General features: G+C 40.4%; 2 protein-coding genes across 6 annotated transcripts; one reads left to right on the top strand and one right to left on the bottom strand.

Annotated features, from left to right (window-relative positions):
- Positions 1-7: 7 nt before the first annotated feature.
- LOC132256442 (opioid-binding protein/cell adhesion molecule homolog) lies at positions 8-5593 on the bottom strand. Its single transcript, XM_059752858.1, has 6 exons — positions 5284-5593; positions 4217-4426; positions 3443-3712; positions 3216-3382; positions 314-797; positions 8-207 (listed from the first exon to the last, which is right to left on the bottom strand). Exons 1-6 carry the CDS (start codon positions 5441-5443, stop codon positions 8-10), a joined length of 1491 nt encoding a protein of 496 aa, XP_059608841.1. The 5' UTR covers positions 5444-5593.
- A 2049-nt stretch (positions 5594-7642) lies between these two features.
- Positions 7643-20126, top strand: LOC132256508 (protein ultraspiracle). Of its 5 annotated transcripts, none has more exons than XM_059752964.1 (8): positions 10828-11091; positions 12132-12231; positions 15679-16006; positions 16740-16941; positions 17019-17165; positions 17325-17495; positions 17658-17895; positions 17971-20126. In XM_059752964.1, exons 2-8 carry the CDS (start codon positions 12150-12152, stop codon positions 18231-18233), a joined length of 1431 nt encoding a protein of 476 aa, XP_059608947.1. In that variant the 5' UTR covers positions 10828-11091; positions 12132-12149; the 3' UTR covers positions 18234-20126. The 5 variants fall into 5 exon arrangements, with proteins under 5 accessions (XP_059608949.1, XP_059608947.1, XP_059608946.1 ...); XM_059752963.1 differs by having other exon boundaries at positions 12109-12231; XM_059752966.1 differs by lacking the exons at positions 10828-11091; positions 12132-12231 and adding an exon at positions 7643-8043.
- The last annotated feature ends 38 nt before the right edge of the window (positions 20127-20164 follow it).

The raw sequence follows: 20164 nt of genomic DNA, 5'->3' as shown, positions 1-20164 counted from the left end.
CATTAATTTAATTATCATTCGTGGTCATTTGCATACCTTTCCATTGGAAGAGAAAACAGGTAACGAACACTGTGACGGTGACTTTTTGCAGCTCACTTCCCGATGTTGAATAATCATAATTGCCTGATGAATTCATGTCGGGAATGAAATTGTCATCAATTTGATTGTAATCCACAGATTCCGTGGACACATTTGTTGCCTCTTCAACTGGAAAAAAGTTGATGTTTAGTTTCTGTGGTTTAGATGCAATTTAAAGTTGATATTTTTTAACTCCAAAGAGGCGCAATAGAGGAACAAAAATCAGGGTACTCACTCTCGCCCGCTGTTGCGAAGCGCATCACCTTACTGGCGTCGCTCCAGCCGTAGCGATTGCGCGCGGCCACCACGACCTCGTAGACGCTGGCCGGCGAGAGGCCACGCAGTTCGTAGCTGCTGGTGTGGATGGGTCCGTCGGAGTACTGGCCGGGGATCGTGAGCTCCGTCCAGTCGCGCGGCGGCAGGCGGGAGTGCGGCGTGACGTTGCCGGTGGGCACCTGGCGGAAGCGCAGCTTGTACTCCGCCAGCGGCGACAGCGACTCAGTCTGCCAGATGAGGCTGTGTGTCATGGGCGAGGCGGCGACGGGCGACTGTTTGAACACGGACGGCATCGGGCGACCCGTGAGCTCGATGATGGCACTCTTCACACCCACCTTGTTCTCAGCCTTGCACTCGTACATACCCAGATCCATGTCTTGCACGTTCTTCACAATGAGCAGGTGGCGCGACACTGTGTACAGTTGGCTGTGCGATCGTGACGACTGAGAAGGAAGGAAACTGTCAGCCAAGGGGGAAAAATATGCAACAAATCTGTCCAACACTATCACAATTTCCGAACAGAATCTCCAATATCTAATGCTTGTACAAAGGTCAAGGGGGTGCTAATGTAGGTTTTCAGAGCCACAGCAACTTGCATCTCCGTGGTATCTCGACTACATCGCGATTCAATTAATTCGGGAGTTGACCGTTCAGTTCGATTTGTCGAAAAACGATCTCGCGGATTAAACAAACAGTTAATAATAAAAATATTAAAGAAAAAAGTGGAAATTAATTTATTGTTGTGCAGAATTTCCACCCGCAAACGTGGCCAGAGGGACGAAACCGAAGCGGACTCTCCTGAGTGCACAATTCCAAATACACTGCATTTAAGACGCACAGAAACACATTTATTACTCAATATCGAGGTTGGCGAAGCCCTCAACTTGGCTAATGAGGGGCTGCACCCCTGAAGGGGATGCAGTAGTAACTTCCCCCTGAAGGGAAGAGATCTGAGACACCTCAACGGACGCTCACCCGCAGGGAGTGCCCTGATCCAACTCTTCGCGGCACGGAAATCCTCCGTTGATAAACCCTGGTATTGCAGAAGAAATCTTCACACACTCACTGACCCTTGACCTACAATGGGAGCGTGCAGAGATGTTGTTCTGTTGTGTGTGCTTCGGGGAAATCAGTCGGAAAGTTACTTTTCCTAGCAGTGTGACTTAGATGAGGGCAAGGCGTTTTTCCGTCTCAACAATATTCTGCATCTCCGACATTAGCAACCCTTTGATCAAAGCCATTAAACCCGAGTTATAAGATAATCTTGGCGTTTGCTTATCACATTCTTTTTCTAGTCCACACAATTCACTGAAGCCTTGACTAAAGCAGAACAGGTATTTGAACAGAACAGGTGAAGGAAACATCAGTTCTGGATTTTATCTGGCACGTGGAGTTTAATAATAGCACACGAAACGAATTGCTCGCGATAGAGAAATTTGAATTTAGTATAATTCCGATTAGAATTATGTTCGTAAAAAAGCCACAGTTCCGTTGGATCCGTTTAGTTGGATCGTGATCAACACAATGTTCAATTGCTCAGTTGTTCAAAGAAACTTTTGCTTCAAATCACAATCGATATACTGGATATTGTTCTTCCTTGTGTTTCTCGCGTATTCATTTGTGATCTGGAATGCGGAAAAACTGCAAAATTATGAACAAATTATCCAGAATATCACGGAAAGTGAATTTGCATCGTCTGATCGACGCTTTTTGATTAATCTCACAGACTTTGACTACGTGATCAATCAGAAATCGTGCCGACAATTGGGAGTTAAGCCAAAGTTTATCGTCCTGATCCCGAGTGCTCCAATGAATACCGATAAAAGACACACCATTCGACAAAGTTGGGGAGGATGGAAAATCGACCATCGTGTGCTTTTTCTCTTGGGGACCGTCGAATCGGAAAACTTGCAGAGGGAAATACAAATGGAAAACGACTTCTTCCAAGACATTGTTCAAGGCAACTTTGTGGATAGCTACAGAAATCTCTCCTACAAACACATTATGGCATTAAAATGGGCCACAGAATTCTGCCCAGAAACTCAATTCATCTTCAAATGCGACGATGATGTCTTCGCTAACACTCCATTCATCCTGCATTTCGTAAACAAGCTTACTAATACGAACAATACAAGTGATTTCATTTTCTGTGCTTTGAATCGGTTGCCCACAGTGATGAGAGATGAGACACAGAAATGGTTTGTTACTCGTGAAGAGTATCCGAATGAGACTTATCCTGCCTACTGTCCAGGATTTGCACTGCTTATGACGACTGACGTGGCTCAGAAGCTCCACAAGGCGGCAGAAACAACTCCCTTCTTTTGGGTGGAAGATGTCTATGTACTAGGCATACTCAGAGAGAAAATCAATGCGAGAATAACACCAGTGAACAATCTTTTGCTCAAGTCTAGAACAGTTGAAGAAATTTTCATTGAGAAAACAAGAAACACCACAGATTGTCTCAAAAATATGTTCAGTGTTCAAATGTCTAACGATCAGATAAAAGACGTGTGGGAAGTTGTGAAGAAATACCAGGATAACGGATACTATACTGTTAATACAACAATTTCTTTTAATGGCAATAAAATATTCATATTATTTCCTTAATTTCTCTTTATATTATCACATTTTTCACTCATATTTAAAAACAGTAGCGCAAAAAGGATTTTTATAAACATCAGATAAAGAGAAATTGGGCAAGTTGAAAAAAAAATACCAGGACAACGATTTTGGTTTATCAAATATCCTAGATATGCGATAATTTCTACTTCAGAATAATTCTGTACACTATTCTCGACCACGATTTCTCCCCTTGCTTTCAACCCTTCATCATTCTCAGCCCCTCAAACTTTCCGACTCACCTCCAGCGTGTCTTGACGCACGATCTTCTTGTTGTCAGTCACGGGCGCCGTGTGATGGAACCAGTGGACCACGGCGCTGGGCTCAGCCGTGACGGTGCATTCGAGAGTGGCGCGAAATCCGATCTTGGTGTGAACGACGCTCGTTTCGGCTTTCACTTCCGGCACAACTGCTCAAGCGTAACAAGTCAGCCTGAGAAACTCCCTCTCATCTCAAATGCGATACTCACACTGGGCGACCAGAAGGACTCCCGCCACGGCCGGCGAGCCGAAGCCATTATCGGCCACGCACTCAATGACGCCGGCGTCGTGGCGACTCCGCACTTCCACCAGCAACCGCCGACGGTTCTCCACGTGGTCGGGATCGCTGGCATTCTCTCCTGGGCGCCGCCAGGAGATGATGGGAAACGGCACGCCTCGCGCTTCGCAGACAATTTCAAACAGCGCACCCACTTTCATCGTCACCTCGCCGCTGGGGTGAGAAATCACGGATGGCGGATCTGCGGCCGGAAGGAAGTTCGCACATGGAACGGAAAGAGGCGTCGTTATGGAACATCCACAGAAATTGTGGGCGGCAGAAATGAAGCCAAAAATCTCATAAGGAACACAGACTAGCATAAATATAGTGGCACAAAATTTACTTCCGCACTTTTGAAATAACATATTCTTCTTAGACTAGAACAAAATAAAATTTAGATAGTAGCCAAGTCGTTTTTTTTTATTAAAAAATTCTAATTCTAACAAAAATTATTACCAGAAAAGAATGCGTGAAGCAATAAAAATTATTTGAGAATTTCTCTGTAGGAAAAGCTCTTGCATTCTGACTGAAAATTCTGTCTAAACCTGCTGTCTTCTAATTGAAAAATTGCAATTCCATCCAATAATTTCACACAAAAGACCGCGCAATTACGTGCAATTTCCCGGTGCTACTCATATGTGCGCTATTGTGTGGCATCTTCCCCTAAGCATTGCTTTTGGTGCGATTATCTGCATATCAAACTTACATTGGACTTCGATGGCGTGCCGCTGCATCGCCAGACCGGAGTCGCTGGCAATTTGGCACAAGTACTCGCCCGTGTCCTCCAGCTTCACGCTGGCGACCTGCAGGCTTCCGTTGGCGAACAGCGTGACACGCTCTGGCGGCGTGAAGCTGGGATTGCCCGAGTCTGCGAGCAACGCCTCCTCCCGCAGCCATCGGACGTAACCATAAGGGCCTGGCGATGGAAATTGACGCGAGAACACATCAATTAATTGACCTCAGCGTGTTTTTTGCCCGCGATGCGACCAATATTGGTGTCTTTGGCATTTGAGCGCGCGCTTTTTTGTGCGCGCCAAGGGAAGTTGTACAAAAGTTGATTGATTCAAGAGGGGGAGAAAGAACTCGACAAGAAGGGCGAGAATTCAATAATGTAGATTTATCGATTGTGCTTCACAACACCAATTTACTATTTATACATGTGATCCTTGTTTATTCAATTATCGAGTGTTTCTATCCAGACGCTCTTGTTGGGGCGTCGAATATCAACATTTATACACAATTTGTGAAGTATTTTATCGATAAATTTCAAATGTGTGGCGCTATTGTGCGTAATTCTGCTGGTGATTCAGCAGAAAAGACGTGAAATCTCTTCGAAAGTCGACTTTAGCACAGTTCTGCAATTACTTTGAAATGAGCGTAAAAACTCGTCCTGAAGAATTCTTTACCACTGTATATATTCTCACGAAGAAGTCTCTGGCATGTTATAATCTTATGTATTTCATATGTATTGTGTAGAACGAGGCAGCAAAAGACGTTCTGTTCTCCATGCATAAATTAATACATTATGTACAATCTCTCCTATCTCGCAATCGCATCAATTGAGGTGGCGATTGTCGGAGGGACTTTTGCAAAATTGACACAATCATTGTAGTGAAATGTGCGGCTAAGAAGTGGCGAAAGATTTCAGTCCTTCTGCTGTGGGAAATATGTTTCTTGGTCAAGCAGAATTTATGAATGTGTTTTCTGGATCATTTTTAAAATGAAATTCTAACCAGAAATTCTCTAACCAAACTATTGCTCCTTTTATCTTACCATTGTGAGAGCAGGGAAGGAGAACTGTGTCATTTTCCACTGTTTTCACTGTTGTGGGCACACTGGAGAAATCCATGGCCTTGTGTCCGAGAACCCCAGTGGAAATAATCATGAGAGAGGCAATAAATCCATGAATAAATGTTACAAACACCCCACTCATTCTCTCCCTCAGCTATGCTATGTATTCACAGAGGTCACGGAAGTTATACGATATCCTTTAATACACCTATTAACCCCCCGAACTGTGCCACTTTTGAGTGCCTTTACACGCGCGACTGAAATTGCGTCCGACTCACTCGCAAGTCATCCACTGAGTGAGCGCGACGGGCGGCATGGCGAGCGCGCGTCCCCTCTGAATGCTGGACAGTGAGGGAGCATTGTTGGCATCTTAAATGGCCAACAAAAGACTTCAATCACACATCATTTCCCGTAGCAGTGCTCAAAAGAGATCTCTAATTGCATTTGTCCTCATGAGGATGCCATTCCGCGTGACCCTTTGCGAGAAGCTCCACAAGACGCGGAGCGGAGAGAAAATGTCCCGGGGCTAGAAGTGAGAGATTACCAGCATTTACCTTCAGAAGAGGAGGATTACACTCGTGAAGTAACTGATTAATGAGGCTCATTTTGGCGCCAAATCCCGATCCCCCGCGGCAAGAACACCGAGCAGTTGACCAGATGTCTGGAACTCCCCGCAGAATCAATTGTCAATCATCTCTGCATTCAAGGAGGAGATATTGCAATCGAAAATGGTGTACAACATTACAGTTCATTTGCGAGAGTTCGACGATAAAAAAAATCGTTTCCTTAATTGTTTTATGAGACAAATTTGAATATTATACAAAACAAGACTTCAGACACAAATCGCGTTTTTAATCTTTGGTCCATTCGGAGACTCCTAAAAGGCGTTTGGGATTTTTCATATAAATTTCAATCATATTATCTCCCCCTTGTATGCACTCTCGTTCACATGGCATCAGTTGATGCCCTATTTGAACCTCCACACTTGTGAGCAAGTTTGTGAGCCATTCTCTGCATTTTCTCTATTCACCACGGATCTATTGTTACAAATCGAATAATTACTCGTCTCTTTTTATTAAGGAGAACTCCAACAAACAATCGAGATATTCTACTCGAGGAATGGACTATAAAACTGGAACGAGAAAAAGCTCACAAGATTCTCAAGATCGAATTTCGAGAGCCGCCCCAAAAGTCAACACATTCTAATTAAAGTAAATAAACAAGCTCGAAAAACGCTGGAATTATCTTGATTTTTTCTCCCAACAGATCAGTCGTTAAGTCGTGTAAGAACACACAAATTACGTGCAATAAATCAAGAGCGTAAATTGATAATTATGCGTGGTGGAAGAGAGGCAGTTTTCAACATGCCAACATAACGACATGACAAACTCGCGCCCTCCCGAAATGCATCAATTTCGGTGTCAATTTCTGTTGAATCCCGAAACGCGCGGATCATCTGCAGAGAGAGAGGCGCGAGCGATCAAATATCCAGTTCAATTGACGCCACAGCATCTCGTCACAATAGTCATTAAATTATATCGAATTAAGTGAATTGAATTGGAAAAGTCAGAAGAACTATTTCGAGTTCACCGAGTGTGAGTGTTTATTTTGGCCAATTTTCTCAACTCAATTTGCCGCGTGTAAATACAATGTGATTTCCCTCAATTGACTGCTGGACCCGCGTTGATGCTCCAGTGGATTGAATGATGTGCCATTTGATATTCCTTCGACACTTTTCAGCGCACAGTCGAACTTCTCACAGCACTTCAAGGCATAGATCTTGACCCCCAGCGCTGACCTTGGCAGCGCAGCTTCCCCTGCACCCACGATTCTCTGCATTAGTTCACATTTTTAACAATTAACCCATTAACAAAGTCACTGTTCTCACTGAGAATATCCATATTCTGGACAAGATCAAAAGACGTAAGACTTTTCTGTCCGGAATTTCTTCTTTTGTGTACAAGAAGGATTACAAAATTGATAAAAATTGAGGTACAAACTATTGTTTTCTCCATTTTTAATGTAACAAATTCGATCGCAAAGGGAGCAAAGAGTTAATTCGCCGCCTTTGGCGATAATTTCCATTATAACTCTTTCTCTTACTCACTCACTAATTAACGTACCCCATTTAGACATATAGTAAGCAAAGTAAAAAGAGAGGCAGGATAGAATTAAATATATAACTTAATTGTGTTAATATAAATTTACTAAATTCCCGTCATTCGGCGCCAAAACTCTTGATGACGGACAGTTTGAGGATCAATCATTGATGGCGCTGATGACTGGCGAAATTCACCGCACATCACTAGCCGAGACACCTCGAGACTGTCACAGTGACAGGGCGTGTGGTGAGTTGCAGTGTTGTGTACGGAAATTTGATTCGTGGCGTGTTTTTGGGCCAAATCAGAGTGTTAACACCGTGAAAATTGGCATGCTGCTATCAGCTCTGCGAGCGGGAGGATTTCAGTGATAAGACGATGCTGTAGCTCGAAGTGAATTGGCAGTGCCGAAGGAGAAATTCGAGTCAGTTCATTGACCCAGTCCACTGACAGCTTTAGCACCGCCATGATGTTTTTTTGACTCAATCCCCGTAACGTTGGATTTCCTCTGCAACTGTGCTTGATTTTCCGCGTGAAAAGTGGACAGAAAAGTGCGTCAAAGTCTCCGTGTTGCTGCCGTGGTGTTATCTAATTGATTTTGCTGATTTCCCGCGCTTCACATCAATGGATACAAAAGATTTGGGTGAGTTGAAGACCATCTCTTAAGCTGTGCATCTCGCTCTGGCACAGGCATTTAGGCGGCATTTTCTGCCCTCCTTTGACATGAACAAAATGAGGCCAATAACACAGTTTGTCCAATGATTTCATTCACAAACCATACCTCAAAACTCATTCAATATGCCGCAAATGCACTCGCGTGCGTTCCTTGGGTATGGGCAGCGAAGGCACTCGCTACCCTTCGTCCCACCCACACATCCTGGAAGTGCTACGCAGTTTGACCACGAATTTTCCTGACCCACGCTCTCCATCTCACTCCCTCTGCACGCGCGCTCAGCCAGTGGGAGTGAGAGAGGTGATATTTTCCTCAATTTAGAAGAGAGATCTCAGTGTGCTCTGCCCCCCACCCTCTCACACACACACAAACGCGCGCGCGAGAGCATACTTTCAGGTGCGTGACGTGTGGCAACAGTGACTCTCGCGGGCCCCAGAGAAAGTTGGCCGATTTTGACGCCCCCGCAGGAGATTTTCCTGCTTTTTCCCCATCGCAACAGTAGCTGCAATTGCACTGGCCTTTAACTCATGCACGACATTTGGCCTAATGACACTTTACAAGGGCTGACAAGTGCAATTTCTTGTTGTTTGTTTTCCTCAAAAGTGTGGGTGAAAATGAGATGATAAGATGAAAAATCGTGATGGATTCAACACAGCAAAATTCCTTCTAATCCGCAGGAAGAGTCTTGATTGCACTTTGTGTTAAGCAAAAGTGTTGAGAATTGGTCGAATTCTCTGGCTTTGCATGCGCTTTTCCACAGCATTTCGCCTCCTTTTCACACAGACACACTTTATATATGATTTGATAACACAGAGAGAGATGAAGTGTATGTATAATGAAGAACGGAGAGATATTTGAAGGTCACATCCAGTAACTTTTTCTTGTTCTCATATCTTCTTTTTGTCCTCCAGTCTTCACTTAATGGATATCCTCGAATCACATGATTGAGCGTCTCTATTTCCAATTCTGGAATTTCTTACTGTGAAAAAGACTTTTTTCCACCTCGAAGCATTGATGATTTCCTGGGTTTACTGGAGTGTTGTTTGAAATGGATTAATTGAGATGTAAAAAAAAGAATGTTTTTCTGAGTTCACGACTTTATGACCCACATTTTGCGTCATATTAAGAGAGTTTTTCTCCGTGTTTTAGCCCTAAAGTTCCTCTTGTCGTGCCTCAAATTTCCTCTATTTCTCACTCTTTTTCTGCGTTTTGTGTGCCTCTTGAGGACATAAGTTTGTATGGTAATTTTATTCATTTTTTTCCCATACAAGATATATGTATATTTATATATATAGTCGCCTCACACAGGTACGCAGGGGCTGAGAGAGACTCTGTTTCTGTGCTAAAAGTAAAAATCACCAAACATTTGGTGACCTTGAAAATCTAGTTTCAATAGTCGCGAGTATTTATGTGCCGACTTATATTTTCTTGTTTCCTCATCTGCTGTGGTCGTGCGGTTTGCTGTGTGTGTCGCGAGCTTAAGATAGCCAGAAGACGGGAATTGAATAGCCAGCTTAGTGGATGGCAAAGAGCACAGATGCAGATGTTCACGATGGATCACGAGTCAGAAAGCGCACAAACACACACGCACATGCAGAGTGGTATATAGTGAAATGGAATCACTTCTTATAGGATTGTAACAATTTAACAAGAAAACGCCACATATAAGAATCGTTGAAGAGTCTTATATTGTGTAATTTAACTCGAGGGGATGAAAATTGTTGCTTGAAATCAAGATGATTGAAATGAAGAAGAGAATGTGAATTTTCCTTGATTCTTTTTCGAAAAGCCTACAAAGTATATTTTGTCAAAGCCCATAAAAGAAAAACTGTGAAGAACGTTCTTCAATTCATATTCTCGTTTATTGAATTAGTTTATTCATAACTTTTAAACATAATAATAAATGCAAATAGATTTAAAATGCTTTCTTTGTATTAGAGCAAAAAAAAACATTTAATTTTTTAATTTCCTTAATCTGGGATTAAAGAATGTCAAAGAGTATAATTTCCTGTATTTTTGAACCGAATAAAAACATTTCCATATTTACAAAGAATAAAAAAATACAATCAACTTATTCGAAGCATTTTTTGGGCAAAATTGTTCAATGAATGAATTTGTCTGAAAATATTCATAGATAGAAAATCTCTGTAATTTAAACTATTGACTTTCTGACTATCTCAAAATTGACAACAAAGAGGAAGGCAAGAAGTTTAGAGTCAATGTCAAAGAATTTACATAATTGAATTCCTTTTAATTGACTTATTGTTTTCCCATACGGTTACCGGTGACATTGAAGATTAATAATAAAATTACCCACACACTTGTTAAAGTGCGACAACAAAATGTGGACAGTGTTTGAATTTAACTTGTTTTGATCATGTTAACAAATTTGACAATTTTGCAATTCTATAATCTTTTAATATTGCACGAAAGAATTTGTCTTTAACTTCTGCATAGAAGAAATCTGCAATGAAGCATCGTCAATTCACTTCATCTCACACCACTCTCTGGGATAGATTTTCAGTCTGAGAGCTGCTGATCTCTCGCAACTCTCACGAGCGCGCACGCAAACATTGAAGAATTGCTCGTTGAATTTACAATATGAGTGGTGGCTTGACAACACAGTCGAAGTGTTGTGTTTTCGCGCCGGCAACGCTCTCAGAATCTGTTTCTGTTTTGATGGCTTGTATTTGTGCGAGAGCGCGAGAGAGAATTCGCGCGGTGGAAAAACAGTGAAGAGAATTTGCCACGATGGTCGTGAAAAGCTGAGCAGTTTCATTCCAGCCAGCCAGACGATCGGGTCTGCGATTGGCGATGCATTGCTCGTGTGATGCACGTCATAGAGTGGTGGCAATTTGTGTGCTGAAATCTATGAATTTGGCATTACATTAAGTTCCCAGTGTTTAATAGTCAAAATATCTTGATATATTCAGCAATTTATTGTCATATTTTCTCATGTGTAATTCGGTGTGAATAAGGGTGAAAAGGGGAGTCTCAATTCGTCAACGGTTGATAAATGTGTGTGCCTCTTCTTTTCTCTCTAGATGATGTGAATTAAGAAATTGACACGGAAGAGTTAATTCTTCACAGTGCTCTGAGAGATCACTTCTTTTCTCCTTGACTAACTCACGCGCGCTGGCTAGGAAATATACACTCCAAGCACAGCGCTAAGGAATTTTCATATGCTCTCTGTGTGTCATTAGAAAATTTTCAGAGTGAAAAGTGTTTTTCACCATCGCCAAGCCGTGACTGTTAGGGAATTTTTTCTACTATTTTTCTATGCAATTTTGAAATATACATAAGTTCTGCATATATAATTTTACTCTACGACGCAATTTAGATTTTTGGCTGCTCGCTCTGATGTTTTATCTCAACATATTCGCTTTGTTTTCCCCATACTTTGCACACATCTTGTAGGTGTGTCAAGCAGTTGAAGAAAGAATTCCTCATTAAGCATATTGTGTCATCAATACTGCACAGAGTTGTTCAGAATAGATGCTATATTATACAAATTTCCAGAATGTAGACATTCTGTAATCCAGACGACCATGAACTGTTTGTCAAAGACAAACTTGACCGATATGTTTAATATTGGCGTGTCTCATGCGTCTCTCTCTCTCTCTCTGTTTTCCTTCTTGGAGTCATTGTTGTTCAAAATATGTACATATGTGTGCTATATATGTACATATATATATGAAGTGTTAAAATTCCGTCTGTGTTTACACACCCAGAATACATTTTACCGTGTGAAGCGACGCGCTATCACAATTTTTGATAACAGCACTGCATGCGGAGAGTTGACTAGCCAAGTGAATTTGAGAATGACACAGAGTTGAGGCAATTTTTCCTTTCTCACAGCTTTGTGTGATAAGAAAATGCATTCGCCTATCAGCTATTCTCACCATCTCACTCTCTTCCTTTCTCTATTTCTATCACTGTTTCATTACTTCACGTTGTCAATTTCTTGAATTCACTACAGAGACTTGGTGTGGAAAAATTGGAATTTTTCTTTCACACACACAAAAAAAAATTTAGATTAAAGTGTTTAATTAAATCAGTGTTACTGAGGCGTCAAAATGATGAAAAAAGACAAACCAATGCTGTCTGTGGCTGCAATTATTCAGGCACAGGGAAAACTTTGGGACAGGAGTTTTGCAGGTATTTTATTGTTTGTCTTTTTGACATTGAATTCTTAATTTCTTCATTTTACGGCAGATTTTTTAGATATTTTATGAAATTTTCACCTTTTTTATCATAACTTTATAGCAATGATTGCTAAGAATCTATAGAAATGCTTTCCGTCGTTTTTCTGTAGTCGCGTGATGATTTAGAGATCTGGAAAAAATGAGAAATAGTTCTGTGCAATGACGGAGAACTATAATTTTGGAGATTGTACGTGTTTGTGGAGTGTGGTAGACAATGTCAGAAGCATTGACATTGGTCATGAACGTGATTTAGCCGATGATATTGCCGCTCCACTTGTGAATTTGCCACCCACTCCTCGTTAGTCAAGGGTGGGTTCTGGAGTGTGATGGTGTCTGGATGGAAATTGGCAGTGGCGTGAGTTGGGAAAATCGCTGAGTGCGCTTCATCCCTATCTGCAGACAATTTCAGAGTTGTCTGCGTGAAAATGGCACGCTTGCAAGCGACAGTCAGACGTCGTTTGGAGTTAAATGGTGTGTTTTCTAGTTGGGACTACCTTGAGAACCCGCTGGGGGTGGTGGTGGTGGGTGGCCTAGAGAAGTCCTCACGTTCACAAAGCGAGAGAGAGAAAGAGGGGGAGAGGGATGATTGTGGATGCACATGATGGGATGCGCATGTGCTGAAGCAATCCTTCAACCTACGCTTTCATGTACCATGTTTGTGTAGGTCGCGTTTTTCTCTGCAAAATTGGCCAAAGAGGGAATGGGATGAAATTTACAGAGGAATCACGGCTCTTTGTGTCTTTCTTCTGAAATGAAAGTCCTTAATTCACTGAATCAGCATTAGCATTGGAGAGAAAGTCTTGTTTTTTTGAGTTATTAAATTAAAGCTGTATAAATTCAACAGTTCAACTTCTGTCGCTTCGTGGCGGGATTGTGAAGGGTGGTTTCGAAGGCGGGCAAGGATGCATGCGACTATGTGTTCTCTGGGAGTTATTGATTTTCCCAGTGTGCTTCTGTGTGTGGCTGTGCTGATAGTTGTTGACCTTCACGACCTTCCCCAAGTGAATGCAACTTGAAGATCTCCCAATGACGCGGGGTGCAATACTGGGATGGGGTGGTGAGACTGAAGGGCGCAGCACGAATGACCTTAGCCAATGAGAGGGGCTGAGAGAGAGAGACTGAAGGAAAAGCTCTCGAAGTTTCGCTCAGTGACTGAATAATTCAGATGTGCTATCGAGACGATTTTACAGTCTGAGGACTTTCAGTGAGAAATTCTCGTTGAAGGACAAAATGTCTTTTACATATATACATATAATTTTTTAATGGGACTTTCAAGGGAAAATGCAATGGATTTTTTTTCTGGGGAAAATGCGAGTGCAATATTGATGTAATAATATTATCAGCATCATCTATGTAGGTGAATTATATCTTCAATTCTGGGTTTCTTTTGCACATTCAAAAGATCACTTTACTGAAGTGCCTTTTTTTCAAAGTGCAAAATCCCATGGATTAGTTGTATATACACAACAGCAATAATATAATCAAAGTTACAGTATATTGGCAATTAGATACGATAAAATGCGGTGTGATGAAAATTAGTTGTGGCCTTCAGCGCGACATTTTCACAAACACTGACGAATGAGGAATACAATAAATGTGTCTACTACACATAACAAAATCTCTGACTCAAATTATTTCTATGTATCACTCTGTTCTGTGTACATAGTAGTTATCCGGTAGACTGAGAGTGGTTTATTTGTCATTATAAGCTGCAGATACTTTTTTCCTGCTTTTTCCTCTCCACAAACGCGCCACACAATCGCGTAACACTCGAATGACATACGACAGAATGTTTGGAGAGTATAGAATTGGCTGTGATTCTTATTCTAGCCAAACTGAGCGTATTTTATATAAAGATAAATTCTAATTGGCATTTTTATTGTACACATACAACATTCACTGTGTATTATATGTCTCTGTGTATAGAAGTCCAGAATCAAGAAGTATAATTGAATTTTATGACCAACAATTAAGCATGAGAATTAGCGATTAAATTGTTATGTCTCACTACAAGAAGTATATAATACGAATCGTTTAATTCATTTTTGCACGTGACGTTTTATCAGGGAAAAAGAAAGATGGAGTGTCTAATTCTGTTCTGAGGGTTTATAGATAAATCTGAAAAAAAACATTTCTCTTTATTTGTGTCTTTAAGAATCAAGTAGTGTACGAATTACAATTATTCTGTTGCTATTATTAATAATTCCAATATGATGAAATCATAATGATATAATTGAAAATTTTATTCGGAATGAAGACGATTCAGTGCCATGCTTAGGGTTAACATTAAACAATGTGTAATGAGGATTATTTACGCAGCAAAATGAGAATAATGGTGCAAAGTGTCACGGTATAAGAATGCATTAAATCCAGTGGTCATGGAGGCAATTATGCTAATAAAAGTCATTCTGTCATTTGCGATTTGTATATGAAATTTAATGTGAAATAATGTGGGAGGTTGATTAAATAGATTGCTCAAGATTTATTAAAGTCTTTGTTGTGCCTTTGCAAAGTGGAGAGATGAGGAATAATGTAAAAAGATGCATTTCTGAAATTGTCACAAATTTTTTTCTGCAAAAAGAAAAACAGTCTGTAAAGGAAATTTTTCTGGCAGTGCGCGCAAAGAGAGTGCAGAAAACACAAATTGTCTACACCTTTGCTTTTTGGGGTTGTTTGTGAGTGTGTTTAGTCTAGAGGAGGAGAGACAGAATGGTCAATAGACCAAATGCCAGACATTCGCCGACGAAATGTGGTTCACAGTCATTGAGACACAGACGTTATATAGCCCAGATGCACAAGCGAGAGAGAGATTCAAAAATAATTTTTGCACGATGAGACATAAATTCTCTCAATGACAGACGTCTTTAAATTCAATTTATTCATTCCTCATGTCTCGAGACTCTATTTGGACGGAAAGAGCGCGTGAATGGAGATAAATAGCAGAGTGTGGAAGAGGAGTTTTGCGTACAAAAAAAAAAGATGATGGGGTTCAGGAGATTGTTTTGCTCAATTGTGCTAGATGACGAGGTGTTTTTGATGGGGTGGTGAAAGTTCAAGTGCAGGAAAAGGTTAAATGAAGCACAGAATAAAATTTAACCTAATCCATTTACATGTAGTCTATATGTTACATCTGGTTTTCACCTCACTTCTGCGCGTGTTGCGCCTTGTCGTTTGTGTTGTTGCGACTGCATCTGTGTTCTCTGCTGCTATTCTTTGATGATGATCTAATGCAGCTTGCGCCAAGGTCAAATATGCAAAAGAACATAGGGAGATGTGAAAGATTCTCGCACAATTTGTTCCTCTCGCGAATGCAAAATGATATACATATATATTCCCCCTTGTGTGGCTGTGTGCGGATGTGAATAATGACTTGACTTCTGATGCTCTATTTACTCCGCAGGTCTCGATCCTAGTCTGATAGGACACATGGGACCACTGTCGCCGCCTGATTTGAAGCCCGACACAGCGCTGCTCAATGGCAATTGTGCAGGATCATTTTCGCCTAGCGGCGGCGGCGGCAGCGCCACAGGAAACGGCGGCCCACCGGGCAGTCCGGGCTCGTATGGCGGACAGATTCCGATGCAGGCGTCGACGCCCACGACTCCGCTCAACAGCCAAAACCCTCCCAATCGATCTCCATATCCGCCCAATCATCCGCTCAGTGGATCCAAGCATCTGTGCTCAATCTGCGGCGATCGGGCCAGCGGGAAGCACTACGGAGTGTACAGGTAATACTATAATCAATGGTTGAACGTCTTAAAATTTCGTTAAATCGAATAGAAGAAAACCTGGAAGAAGCGTTTTTGTATGGAAATGTTAAATCCTTAGAAGTGAGCTTATCTTTTACCATTCGGAAAGGAGTTTTGAAGGGTTTTTGCAGTGCAAAACCACACATTTGAGTACACGATGAGATATGAGAAAGGTTTTTTTTGTTACATTACGCAAAAAAACTCTTGAAAATATTATTTTTATGGCCATTTTGAGCGTAAAGACCCTCAAGAGGAAATAAGAAGAAAGAATTTGGGTCATATTTGTCCTATTAAATTTTCTTTTGGGTAAAAAACGTTAAATATTTTTAAGAGACACAATTCAATTGTCCGTGAAATTATGGTCCTGAAAGGGTTAAGAGTGAAATACACGTTTTTATACACGATGATGATACTTCCGGCAAAATGTCACTGATTGGATAAAAGTGTGATGTAGAGTGAGAAAATGTCAAGGCGAAGTCACACAGTGATACAAATCTCAGATTCAAGAAGAGCTTTTTATCACCCTTCAAGACACAGAATCGCTTGCCTTTTATCATTTTTATGGGTCTTATAGTTGTGTTTTCCACACAAATTTTCATCGTTGCTGAAAGAGCAACAACTTTTCTATTTACTAATCTTGCTTAACTACTGTATAGAATACGAATGTTTTCTAATCTTCTTCTTCTCTGGTGGTATTTTTCTATTGACACAGTTGTGAAGGCTGCAAAGGCTTCTTCAAGCGGACTGTGAGGAAGGATTTGACTTATGCTTGCCGTGAAGATAAGAATTGCATCATTGATAAGAGACAGAGAAATCGGTGTCAGTATTGCAGATATCAGAAATGTCTCAATTGTGGAATGAAGAGAGAGGCTGTTCAGGAGGAGAGACAACGAGGCGCGAAGTTACCAACAAAGGTAATAATTTCTAGCATTTGTGAGTGTGATAAAGGCATTAAATCAGTGTGTTTTTTTTTTCTTTATTTGCTCTGCAGCAAGACGATCTGAATCCAACGAGTTCAGTGCGTGATTTGACGATCGAGAGGATTCTCGAGGCTGAGCAAAAGAGTGAAACATGTGGTGATAATGCAATTCCGTACTTGAGAGTTGGTCCAAATTCAATGGTTCCACCGGAATACAAGGTGAGATAGACGCGACTAAACACCCCAGATTTAGAGAGTAAGAGAACCTTGAGATGAGTTCGAGAGAACACATTGACACTGATCATGGGGGAATTGATGGCTTTTTAATGGCTGGCGCGCAGAGAACATGAGATCTGAGAGAGTTTATTGGCATTCCAGGGAGCTGTGTCGCATTTATGCCAAATGGCCAACAAGCAGCTTTATCAGTTGATCGAGTACGCCAGGCGAATGCCCCATTTTTCTCAGCTGCAGCGCGAGGATCAAGTGACTCTTTTGAGGGCTGGTTGGAATGAGCTGATTATCGCTTCGGTGGCATGGAGAAGTATAGAGGTGAGTTGATGTCAATAGTGGCTCAGTTTGGTCAGTAAAGAAAAGTCTGTTGATCGGTCATTTATGCTCAAATCGAATTCCTTGAATTCGATTACTGTCAGACACGTAGAATAGCTTTGGAAACATGTTGCTTAAGTCTCTGATCCAATTCCTTCTTTGTAGTATCTCGATACGGAACGTACAAATCCTGATGGCACGATCGATCGACGATCGATCGTGCGACAGCCGCAGCTAATGTGTCTGGGCCCGAACTTCACGCTGCACCGCAACAGTGCGCAGCAGGCGGGCGTGGCGCCGATCTTCGATCGCATCCTGTCGGAGCTGAGTGTGAAGATGAAGCGACTGAATATGGATCGAGCGGAGTTGGGCTGCCTGAAGGCGATCATTCTGTTCAATCCAGGTGAGATATTTTACTCATATTGACGTTACATGTGTTAGATTTGCTCACTGTGTGCCGTTGCTCAACGGAAATCAGCCACAATTCCAGACATTCGCGGACTCAAGTGCCGACAGGATGTGGATGTTCTGCGTGAGAAAGTGTACGCATGCTTGGACGAACACTGTCGCACTGAACATCCTGGCGATGATGGGCGCTTCGCGCAACTCCTGCTGCGGCTGCCGGCGCTGCGCTCCATCAGCCTCAAGTGTCTCGATCACCTGTTCTTCTTCCGCCTGATAGGCGACAAGCAGCTCGAGACGTTCGTCAATGAGATGCTGGACACTCCGCTGACGCTCTAAGTTCTTCGTCCACACTTTCCTGCACGAAGCTTCGTGTGCATATAAAAGTCTTTTAGAGATGAAAGCGAATGGAAAACAGGGAGAAATTAACATTTACGTCTCGTCATTCGTGAATCTGTTGCAAATTTTATCAAATTTCATCCTTCGTTATGATATATCATCCACAGAAGAAAAATAAGACATCCAAAGAATGTAGACAGACAGAAAGTTTAAGGTCTGATTTGGGCTACAGCAGTTTGGTCAGTAAATAGTTCCAAGAACACTGTTTCATTCAGAAAATGTCAATAGAATATTAAATTAAAACCAGTAAAATTGCCCAAGAATCTGAATTCTTAATCTGAATGAAACGATAGTTAGAAAAAGAAGTGAAATTTGATCAGAAATAGTGTTTTGCTGTAGATTAAATACAGACCAAAATGTTTTTTTTTTCCTCTTATCATTTATTTGTGAAGCAAAAAACATACAATTTTAATGTCTGGATTGCTAAAGGAAGGACATAACAAATCAATTTGCCATGGAAATTATTTAGTGGATTGAAGAATACTTTTGGGCAAAAAGGTGTTTAGCAGAAGAAAAGCTTATTTTATCACACAGACTAATACTTTGTCCTATATTTATATATTTTCTACCTTGGCTATAAATGAAACAATTATGATTAGACATATTTTTTTTTCGTTTTTAAGTGCAAGAAAATAACAAGGTTTATAAGAGAGATGTATATCTAAGTTTATTGTAGCTTAAATACATATTCTTTTTCGGCAATCTTTATATATTTTTTTTTCTAATGTTTATTCTCGAAAAAGTGAGAAATAGAATTTGAATACTTAATCAAAATTAGTTTTTAGCGAGCATTATAAATACACACACACAGAGAGAGAAAACTATATAAATTTTTATGTATTTTGCGTGTCATTAGATGAGTGAAATTGAAAAAAGAGATGAGGAAGACAAAGGTGTGTAGAGAAATCTCTTTCATGTAACAAAATTTATTCTATCGTACAACTTTTGCATTGAAGATTGGATTAAAGGTGAGGAGAGAAATATTACACACGAAAAAGATCATGTTACTATTAGCACTAGAGAATTTTCTTTGATAAAATCACAAGATATTTGATGCAAATAAGATTCTTTTCGTCACGTGCAGATGTTTATTTTGTTTTATTGTAATGCAGTATGCATACTAGAGAGACATTTTTTTTTTCATTTTGAATATTTAGAAAACTTTTTGAAGGAGGTAATAATTGTAGAGAAATTGTTAATCTTACAAGTCTTCAGAGATGACATTTTATTCTTTATATAATTTTCTCTGCAATGATATTTGACATTCCAAAGTGATAAATGTTGAGAGGAAGAAAGGCAAAAGATCAATGTTGGGAAGAGAAAAGTTTTATTGCAATTGTACAATGTTTCGGTGCATCAGAAGTAAAAGAAAAGTATAAAAAAAGAAACAAATGATGAAGAAATTCACAAGAAAAGAAAATTGAATTCTGATTGAAAGATTTAATGTAATGTAAAAGAATGTGTTTTTATCGGGTTGATAACGATGAGAAGTTGACAAAATGTGAGCAAATATATTGCACTATAAGAGAAAAGAGAGAAAAAAAAATTAGACAACTTATTAATGTTAAAGAAAAAAAAAAACATAGAATAAGACAAATTATGAAGAACATTATATTTAGAATAATTTATTTTGAAGGAAAAGGAGAAAGAATGATTATTTTGCATGAACAGAGAAGAGAATTGAATACGGTTTGAACATTTGAGGAAGAAGAAAAACTGATGGATGAATCTAAATGAGAAATTCTTGTTATCCTTAATTCATCTATATTATTGTATTACAAGATATTTTTTATTAATTTAATAAAAAAAAAAACAGTAATTGTTATGCGTCAATTGGATGTTTTCCTAAAATTTCTTGAATTTCTTCTGCA

Source organism: Phlebotomus argentipes, unplaced genomic scaffold (assembly GCF_947086385.1).
Source record: "Phlebotomus argentipes unplaced genomic scaffold, Phlebotomus argentipes genome assembly contig_5, whole genome shotgun sequence".
In the NCBI taxonomy this organism is placed as follows: Eukaryota; Metazoa; Arthropoda; class Insecta; order Diptera; family Psychodidae; genus Phlebotomus; species Phlebotomus argentipes.
This window is presented reverse-complemented; position numbering and strand designations above follow the sequence as displayed.